This window comes from Vigna radiata, chromosome 4 (assembly GCF_000741045.1).
Source record: "Vigna radiata var. radiata cultivar VC1973A chromosome 4, Vradiata_ver6, whole genome shotgun sequence".
In the NCBI taxonomy this organism is placed as follows: domain Eukaryota; kingdom Viridiplantae; phylum Streptophyta; class Magnoliopsida; order Fabales; family Fabaceae; genus Vigna; species Vigna radiata.
Window position 1 is genome coordinate 7,043,408 of NC_028354.1, and position 10,776 is coordinate 7,054,183.

General features: G+C 28.7%; 1 protein-coding gene across 1 annotated transcript; it reads right to left on the minus strand.

Moving 5' to 3' along the window:
• Positions 1–335: 335 nt before the first annotated feature.
• LOC106759419 (fatty acyl-CoA reductase 3) lies at positions 336–6,282 on the minus strand. The gene is made up of 10 exons (XM_014642580.2): positions 6,120–6,282; positions 5,936–6,039; positions 5,155–5,357; positions 4,981–5,081; positions 4,675–4,867; positions 2,566–2,727; positions 2,123–2,204; positions 1,548–1,814; positions 1,024–1,151; positions 336–909 (listed from the first exon to the last, which is right to left on the minus strand). Exons 1-10 carry the CDS (start codon positions 6,196–6,198, stop codon positions 756–758), a joined length of 1,473 nt encoding a protein of 490 aa, XP_014498066.1. The 5' UTR covers positions 6,199–6,282; the 3' UTR covers positions 336–755.
• Positions 6,283–10,776: the final 4,494 nt, after the last annotated feature.

Genomic DNA, 10,776 nt, shown 5'->3' on the forward strand with positions numbered 1-10,776 from the left:
TGTGAAAACTCCTAAGAAGGAACATTAGTATTTTTGTGTTAATAACATTTTGAATAATGGTATCATGCTATCATGATATATTTTTACATTCATTTAATAAATAATACAAAAACAAAATAATTATAAAAATGTAAATTTTTATATTTAAAAAAAAAAGTAAAAAGTGAAAAAAAAGAAGAAGATAGTATCTCAAATAATCATTTTTCTAACATTTTTAATCAGTCTCTTCCCTTGTTTTCAAGAAATTTGAAAGTCTTAAAGAAGACCTTTGATTAGCATTTCTTTTTCCATGTTAACATGTTAGTGAACATATGCTGTATCAAAGTTGTAAAGGATAAAAACAGCACAAACTCCATTGGAGACCATTAATTGCAGAAGAGAGCAAAACATATCAATCATGATGATATTTGCTACACTTAATCAAACTTTCCAAACTTAATTAGCATTTAGCCAGTACCCATTACACTGATCTTGAGAAATAAATAGCACCAATGTTGTCCCTCTAGCACAATATTATACTTAAACATGTTTTTGATAAACTTCTCCGTAAAAACTTAAACAAAAATAAAAAGGTAACATTGGATGAACTTTCACAAAAATCAATTTAGCTTCATCATTTTGATTAAAACTCTTTCTTTAAGTGGAACTATATAAACTCAAATTCATTTTACCTTATTATTTTTGTAAGTTTTATGGAGAAGTTTTTCTAAACATGATAAAGTTTACTACTTTCAGCAATTACTATAAGTAGAACATCACTTGAAAATGTACTTGACAATGCCAGGAATATGGGTCTTCATAAAGTAATCATCCCAATTAATATCTTTTGTATCAAAGTAAAACAGATCTGTCTCTGTCCCACTTTGTTTTGCTGCCATTCTCAACTTCTCTGTGTTCATATCATCAAATCTGCATAATTAACATTCTCTGCCTCAAAAATGTGACTAATCCACTTGCTAGACTTAAAAATGTGCATTAAATCTGAAGCATGTAAAGTTTTTATTGTAGTTTACAAACACTTACAGGCCCTTAAAGAACATGTAGGGTCTGTAAAGTTCAACCATCCGCATCACAACTTGTATCTTCCTATGCAGCTCAAGATATGTTCCCCGAAAATACTGACAAAGTGCAGCATTCGCCAGTTCCAGTCCCTATTTCATGGAAAATTTGTCAAAGTCTTGTCAAGAATTTCAATGTCAAAAGCTTAAGCTTTTAGTTGAAAACAATCATCCTAAAAACAGATTAAGTTTCATACTGTCTCAATGTTAAATTAATGTTTACACTAATAATTCATCATTTCATTGTCAAACAACCTTGTTAAGTAATTGCTATGTACTAATATTGCTTGAGACAGCCACAAAAAGTTCTCATTTTTTTAGTTTGTTTTACATCTCTCAAACCCATGAATCGTTCCTATGTTCCTATGAAGTAAAAAGCTGAAGCTTTTAGCTGAAAACAACATGAAACCTAAAAGGGCATGTCATGAAAAGTTTGATATTTAAGCATGTTGATGATGACTAAGGAAGGGAGATAAACCAGAGAAGAACCTTTAATGGAAGGAGGTAACGGATGAACATATATCTCTGAAAGCTATCCATGCTGGTGAGCACAGTTACTCTGCCAACTTTGACTGGTGTGCCATCCTTTCTTATCCATGGTTTTGCAGTGAAATATTTTAATCCAAAGTCTTGGAGATTCAAGTATGTGACTGGATTTCTAACAGAGGAACCCACGTGGTATATGATATCACTTGGCTGCTTTGCATGAGCTACCATGGCCACTAGCATAGCATTCACCACCATGTCTGCTGGGACCTACACATTAAATTCACAGCATCTTTTTATAACAGAAAACACAACCATATTGGAAAATGATTTTTTCACACCATTTTGACATTGCACACGTGTCAAAATATGATTGGACGATTTTAAATTAAAAAAGTTGAACGATTTTAAATTAAAAAAGTTGAGGCAGGAGTATATATACAAGAGAAAAATCAAAGTTTATTTTTTTAATTTAAAATAGTCCAATCACATTTTGACACGTGTGCAGTGTCAAAATGGTATAAAAAAAATGGTGTTAAAATATCATTTTCCATTTTTTGTTTTGTGCAGTAACTCACCACATCCACAACTCCATTGATATCTCCAAGGAAACATGTTAGCTTTCCTTGCCCATAAGTAACAGCTAAACTATCAATGGTTCTGCAACAAACAAAGGCAAAAACCTTCCACTTTTAGCTCACATTTCCATTCTCTTCAAACCAAATCCATGTCTGTTTGCTATTGATGATTGTCATCTTTATTTTAACTGCTTGTTAAAACTTTCTTCAGTTAAATGATACATAATTGAATTGAATGCAAGCAGTTGCTTCAACTGCATACATGATTGGACCACAATAAACTCCTTCATCTAAAAGTAGCAGTAGTTAATCATGGTACTTATCTTCATTAATTATTACATTATTATGTGAACAATATTATTTACTAAAATTTAAGTGACTCTTAAAAAGAAAGATTGAATATTTAATATATGGGTGGTGAAAAAGTAAAAGTTTTTATTTACCTGACACCCTCAGCCCAACCAGGAAAAGGTTCTTTCATTGTGCTTGTGACAATGGTAGGTCGCAGAATAACAACAGATAGGTTTCCTTTCAGTTTTTCCACAAGCATTTCTCCAACTGCCTTTGTAAACACGTAAGTGTTTGGCCATCCATACACCTTTGCCCTGTTCATTACACACACCAGACATAATAATTATGTTCATTTTATTTCCTTTTATACTATCCTATAGTAATATTTTTACAGAAAATATGCATATACATATAAATCATAATATATAATATATCAGGGATATCATCATTCATACTGCCTTTTAGATTCTTTAAAGATTATTATAATTATTTGATAATAATGCTTATTTTTTTAACAGTTTTAGTTAATGTTTTAGAGGACATGGACCCACCTTTTGGTAGAGTCATTGTCCCTCCCGTTCTCTAGAATGATCTTCATATCTTAGCCTTCTGGTACAAATACATATATATCAATTAAATTTAAAGGTTATAATAATAAATTATACTAATATTTATTGAAATCTTTTCAATTTTTTTTATAGTTGTTCTCTTGTAGCTCTTGCTTTCGTTTTCTTTTAATTATTTTAAAAAAAAATTACAAGTTATTCATATTTTCATTATTCAATGTCTTTTCAACACAAATTATTGTAAATATTAAAAAAATATATAATTACGTAGAATATTCTACAAAAAAATATTCAAGAGGTTTAATATAACTTTATATTTGTAAATATAAATTAATAGTTTATTTTTAAGATATGGTAAAGACTATATGTTATTATCAACTAAAACTTTACAACTTAAGACCCTTTAAATATGATGCAATATACATATGAAAAAAAAAAGAAGATAAAAGAGGACAATTGAGAGTGTTTGTGTAATAATGAGAGGATTTGAACCATACAATTACATTTAAGTAATTTAGATTAAATTTATATGACATATGACAAAAAAATTATTTAACCTTTTTTAATCTTGATATTTCATGATTAAATACTTCAACTTGTTATATAAAGAAATTTTTTTTATCCAAAACAAAGACTGAATTAAACATTATTAGTTCTTTCCCATTACTACAATTAACAAAAATAGTAAGCATGACACACTTTTACGTTTATTTAACATATAATATAAAGATAAAATGATTATAAAAATATAAATTTTTATTTAAAAAAAATAATATCAAATAAACGTAAAAAAAATTCAAGTGTATCAAAAGAATATTTGTCAATCTCCTAGTTTTCTTTTGAAACCAAACCAGACAATTTTCGACATGTATAGTATCCCAGCTAATATCAGTACTTTTCCTTTATTAGCCTATGGAAGCATAGTTTTGAGGAGTCAATGGCTTTTATTTTATCTGCTACAGTCTCCATCATGATGATTCACCTTTGTGCCTCTCAGTTGTCACATATGCATGATGGCAACCATTCTTTTAACTGTTCACACATATTTTTGCAGATTGTTTCATATTATCCATCTACCAAAATCATTGCACGTTATATTGGGAAATAAATTTAAACATTATTCAACACGTACATCTTTGATTCTTATAATTTATATGCAAATGGTAGCAGACGGATATATAGGCTGACTATTCACTTCGTTTTGTATTCTCAGACTGTGCCACATGTTTGTGTGTGGCCTGTAATAACTTCTGCATTGAATTGTGTGATTCGCCACACCTCCATTATTAATGTAAATGTAGACAAATTCACAGAAGTTGTTCATATGTTCTTAATCTTCTTCTTTTTTCCCTCAGAATAAATACTACTGTGTTCATAACTAATGAGACACTTGTTAAAGCAAAGCTGAGTTTGAAAAAGTGGTTGAACTTGAACATCACTGGCCTGGACCATGTACAGTTTGTGTCCATTCTGAATTAATGGGAAAGGTTAATATCTGGTGTAAGTTGTTTTTTTTTTTTACCAAACACTTTTATGAGTTATGCTATAGAAAACCAGAACTGATTAATCATGTTCTAATAGTTTATGCAGAAGATTTAGTGGGAGATGAGGTAAAAATGCTGCTAATAGTTAATCAGAGAATACAGTTTCAGAAAATTATCAATATATGCTAAAGCATATAGGGTTGTGACAAACCTGGTGATACCCAGATTCTTCATGGCTATTTTAACATCACGTTCTGTGGCTCCTTGTTCTTTTAGTTCATCCAATTTGTTACACACAATGGTCTTTTCTGCATCGATGTCTAGGCCAGACACTCCATTTAGTGTTTCACCAAAGTGATAGGGGTCCTCTAGAATGAGTCCACCTCTCTCACCACATACGTAGGCTGAAATAATTGAGGTGTAACACCACTTTGTGAGACCAATTAATGCTTTTTTGTTTTCTTTTATTCATGAACATTGCTCTTTAATATATATTCAGATGGATCACTATCCTAACCTGTTGATACATGAACAAGCACTTTCAGTTTAGTACACTGTTTGGCAAAGTTCATGACATGCTTGACCCCAAAGGTGTTTAAACCCAAAGCTATATCGTACCTGCATTTAATTTTTAAGGAAGAAAATTAATACAAATGTTAATCTAACCCAAAAAAAAAATGTGATCTTGTACCTTTCATCAAAGTTGGTAGTTGCAGCCAAATTGACTATAACATCCGTCTGATTGCAGATGTCTTCCCTCAGAATTGAATCTTTCAAACCCAAATCCTCAATGGAAATGTCCCCCGGCACCAGAGTCAGTTTTTCAGAAATGAAGGACTTAAAATTTGCACCCAGTTTTTCCTTTAGCACAATGAACAAGTCCTTCGCTATGATCTAATTGTCACAAGTATACATATAGATATTAAATCAGACTTGCTGTGAGTTTAAAAACTCACCCATATGCTCACTCATTAATGATTGGGACAAACTTGACAATGATATATGAAAAGCAATCCATGTATCTACTCCAAGTCCTTAATTTCATGCTTAAGTATAGTCTCGCAAGAGGCATTTTAGATTGGAGAAATTCACAAAAAATGTTATTATGAATAATAATATCAGTTTTTTGATAATGAACCATAATATTTGATTACTGACTCCAATATTTCATACCCTTATATATGCTCATCTTTCTCATCGAAAGAAACACTTTAACAATATAAAGATTATAACATATATGTAATGAGAAAGTGATTGATGGAAAATGGAGAGAACGGCAAAGACTTGACTGCATAGTGCTGAAACTTAATTATCATCACCACCTTCATGATGATAAAATAATAATATAATACTAGTGCGTTTATTATCTATAATATTCACTTCTGCATGAGAAAGTGTGATTTGCTTATAATGATATAAGATGTTACAAGTAATATGATCTTATGCAAATGAGTAATAGTGATATGATATACCTCATTGTGCAATCGATAAGTGGCAGAATTGGCATCTGAGGCTCTCAAAAGAAGATAAATCTTCTTAACATTGGGTTGAACCCTCAATATCTTCTCCAGAAAAACTGAAACATGCAGAAACGAAAGACATCACAAATATGGCAAAAAAGTGCAGACATAACACTCTGAAAGAGAGAGATTATACTTTTGGCAAGAAAGCCTGTGGCTCCAATGATTAAAATGGTTTTGTTTTGAAGAAAATGAAGAACACTTCCAACCTCCATTGGAGAAAATGTGTTGAGAAGGAAAGAGAAAGGAAAATGGGGTTGTGAAGAAGAAGCAAAGTGGTATGTGAGATGAATCTAAATCCAGGCATTTCATATAAGAAGAGAAACAATCATGGAGCAATTATGACTTATTAGATGGGTTGCGGGTAAGCGTTGGTGACAGTGAAGTCAAGACTTCAATTTAAAAAAAATTTAAAAAAAATCTCACATTAAAAAGTTTCTTATATATATATATATATTTTTTTTTGGTTAAAATGTAGGTAAATCATATCATATAATTGAATTAATTGATAAGATGGAGATTAATTAATTATAGAGAGAAAAAAAGAATATTTTTATATGATTTGTTTGTGGTGAAAAGCAATTTTTAAACTTAATTTAATTTCATAAAATTAATTAGTTATATTTAAAAAACAGTATATTTTAATAAATTCTAAATCAGACTCTCATGTTAAATTAAGAAATAAATTTTAAACCTAACTTAATAAAAATGATATTTAAATTTACTTATCTTTTTAATCTTACCTAATCACTGAAAGTTTGGATTATAATGTTTAAATGTGGTGGATGCATGAATAAGCTCAACTGTCCGAGTGGTTGTGTTGTGTCCTACAAAAGTCAGAACTCAGAAATTCAGAAACAGTGACGCAACTTTAAGCTCATAAAATTGTAAAGTTGGTGTAGTAACTGCCCAACTCCAATACCATATATACATATCATTTTAACATTTATTCATTATCTTTTTTTTAAAAAAAAAAATATTCAAAATATTATCCATACCAGTGGAATTTATTAAAATGTACAATGTAGTATGGATTTTTTTTTTTTTAAAAAAAAAAAACAGGTTGAATACAATTGTTCTTATTAAGTTTCTCCTATCCAATTTTTTTTTAATTTTATTTCCTTTTAAAATAAAAAATAATTAGTAATTAAACTAGTTATACAATTGAGAGTAATTAAATTGACTTATAACACATGAGTTAACATTGATGTATAATATTACCATAAAAGAACAAATTAAATTACATTTTAAAAAATAATATATAATTAAGACAAAACAAATTAAAAAACTAATCTGAAATTTTCTTAGAAAACTAAAGAACAAAAATATAATTAAAACAACTAAAAACCAATTATCGAACTGCAGAAAATTTAAAACAAATACTTAGTTTATCTGTTAGCATCAAATGTATGTATCTTTTAATTTATTTTGTGTATTAATTATTCCCACTTTCTAAAATTTTATTATTTTTAAATAGTTATTTTTGTGCTTTATGTATACATATTTATGCTTTAAATATTCTGACTTTTTTTTATGTGTGAGTTGTATTTTTATCAGTATTTATTTTTGGAAAATGAAAATGTAGATATTTTTTATTTTTTTTTATGGTTATGACATGTTGGAAGTGTGGTGGAAGGCTTTCCCAAAGTCAAGGAAGGAGGCGCAAGACACTTGCTCAGGAAAACGGCAATACATACATACCTAAATAAAGAAAATTTGGTTTATCATTTAAGGAAAAAAGTTTTTTAACAACTACTTTTTTCTACTTTTGTTAATAATATTGCAATTCATAGTTTTGACACAAAAAGTGATGTCTTGTCATAACAAAACGTGACAAAGAAACCATCTCTATAAATACTGATACATTAATTATAAAACTTAATTATTTTTAATTGTAAACATTATGTGAATACCATTATTTTATTTTCATCTAAAAGTTGTTTTAATTTTTGTTAGAATAATGATATTTAAACAATATTTTTTTGACAACATTTTAATATTGATTACGTGTTAATCTGTGATTAGTCAAAAATCATTCCACAATAATGTTTATGATTATTATTATTGATTGTGGAGTAATTTTTTATCAATCACATATTGACACGTAATCAATATTAAAATGTTGTCAAAAAATTGTTGTCTAAATATCATTATCCTTTTTTTTATTCATACTGTATATTCTTTTGATGCTTTAGCGGTAGTTATTTTCTCCCGCGTTCTAAAATTTTATTCTTTTTAAATGTAATTTTTGTTCTATATCTTAATTTTCTACATACCCATATTTTTAGAATTGATATATATCCTTACTTTTAAGAATTGGAAGATGAATAGATAAAGCAATATTTTTTTATGGAGTGTGGTAAGTTTATTTTGAATCATCCCAAAACTAGGGGCCAAGATACCAAAGAGTATTTATTGTTGCATATTCACATTGATTTACTACTTACCAAAAGCAATAACTACGTATACTTAAAATGAGACTTTGTATAATTTATTTTGTATGTTTATTTATTTTTTGTTTGATTTTAATATCAAATTTTCTAGATTATTTTTTGTCCTTTACAAAATATGATAATCGTAAAAATTGAGTTTTTTTAGTATAGATAAATTTTAAATGCATAAATAAAATTAAATAAATAACTAATAGGTATTTTTTTATTTTATTAGAAATTTATCTCTTTAAAAAATTTAGTTTCTATGAAATGTTTTTAGATTAGAGACACTGAATTACAATTATGTAGAATACACTTAAAAAAATATTATAAGGTTATAAAAATATTATAAGGTCCAAATCAAGTTAAGATGAACATTTTTTTTTTTGTTAGAATAAGTTGTTCATTTTATATTAAGGATTCAATCTTTTTTAATATTATTTTTTTTAGAATGTTTTGTAAAGTAAAGATGTTATTAATGCATGTTGATGATGTTGATGATTTATATGTTATGTTAATTATATATTTCATATTAATATTTGAGTGAGATGTAAGTTTATTATGTGACGACGATGATAAAATATATATATTTTTGTATATTATATTGTCCTTGTGATAATATCTGAAATAGTATTCTGATTTCAACCTAAGAATTATAATATAAAATACAAAACTTGTTAACTAAAATTATTTAGTATATGCTTCTTCTCCTAATCACATATTTAGATAGTAAAAAACTAAAGGATGTTATATTGTATTATTGTTTTCTATAATAAATGCAAATAACCATCTTAAATGAGAATTCAGAATTGATATTTTATTAAAGACGTTTTTTATGAATCAAATATTAATATGTTCTAGGATAAACTTAATTCAAATATTTTTAAAAGAGTATTATATATTAAAGATGTGACGTGATTGATATATGCACCCCGTATTTATAATATATTGTATTGTTATATGATATTTCAATTCAACTTTATATGCAAGGGTCCTTTTATTTTAAAGCCAATTGGGCCTTTGCAAGAGGTCGCAGCCCAACAAACCCTAGGCCATTTGAGCCTTAGAGGAGGGGGTTTAATTTTCAGAAACTACTTTGTTATTCTGCAGAATCTTATTCTCTCTCTAAGAATCCTAACCCTAATTCATCTGCCTTCTCTCTACCATTTCAGAAAATTGAGCCAACCAATCTCTAATTTCTTACTGCCAAATTACTCCTGGTGCGAAGAGCTTCAAATCCCACCGAATATTTCTTCGTTTTGTTCGGTAAGTAAATTTTCCCTCTTCTTCTTCACTATTCATGTTCAAAATTTTATCCTTTTCGTTCTCATTTTTATTCTAGCTCAAAAAGGGCTAAAATTCATCACTCATTCGATTATCCGTAAGTTCCTTTGTGTCCTAACTGATAGGGGCACTCTAAAAGCTTGGGTTGAGCTTGCTGCCCTTTATTTCCAAGTAAGGGGAGCTAACTATATAAGTATTTTGTTGTTCTGATTAATTCCTGAATTTATGAGAAAATATGTTGAATTGCGTTTGTACACTGGTTAACTCTGTTTTAATGTTCTATGCATGTTAAATTTAACTGTGATATATTNTTTGATATTTAATTGTCTCTGTTTTAAGTATTTGGTCTTGAAATGTTCTGAACCTTTGGTTCATTCTCTATGTTTGATTGTGATTGTTATAATCTGTCTGGAATTGTGTTGCTGAACTGAATTTCATTGAATTGATGATCCTGGAAATGATTCTTGTTTGTATATTGGTTATGATGTGCTCTGAAGGAAATTGATGAATCTGGTTGCTGGAATAAGTTGGGGGTGATACTGATTTGATGGGAAATTATGGATTGAGTGTAGTCTCAGGTTTTGTGAGAGGGATGTATAACTTTGGGAATTAGGAAAAAAAAAAAGGATAGTTGATTAAATCAAATAAAAATACTTGGGACTTGTTGGGAACCTTCTCTGTTGGTAGGATAGAGAGAACCTAAAAACCAGATCCGCACATCCCTGATCATAAAGCAGCCCTAGCCTGGTCCAGTCAGTTGTGACTAGTCATATGTGTTGGTGTCGAAGGTGAGTCTGATGCGTTAGACATCTGTTCTCTCTCCGGTGACCAATTGGGGTACGAGAAGGATTGGGAAAAATATAGAGTTCTTAAGTTAGTTATATAACCAGCAAGGAAATTGGGTAGTGAGGTGAGGTTAAGAGCAAGCATTCTATAAAAATGAATAATTTAACAAGTAATTTCATAATTAAGGAAACATTGTAAATTATTTTGAGATAATATGTATCATAATATATTATATTATTGATATATAGATTATATATATAATATATAACATGATGAGGGTTTAGGTACTGT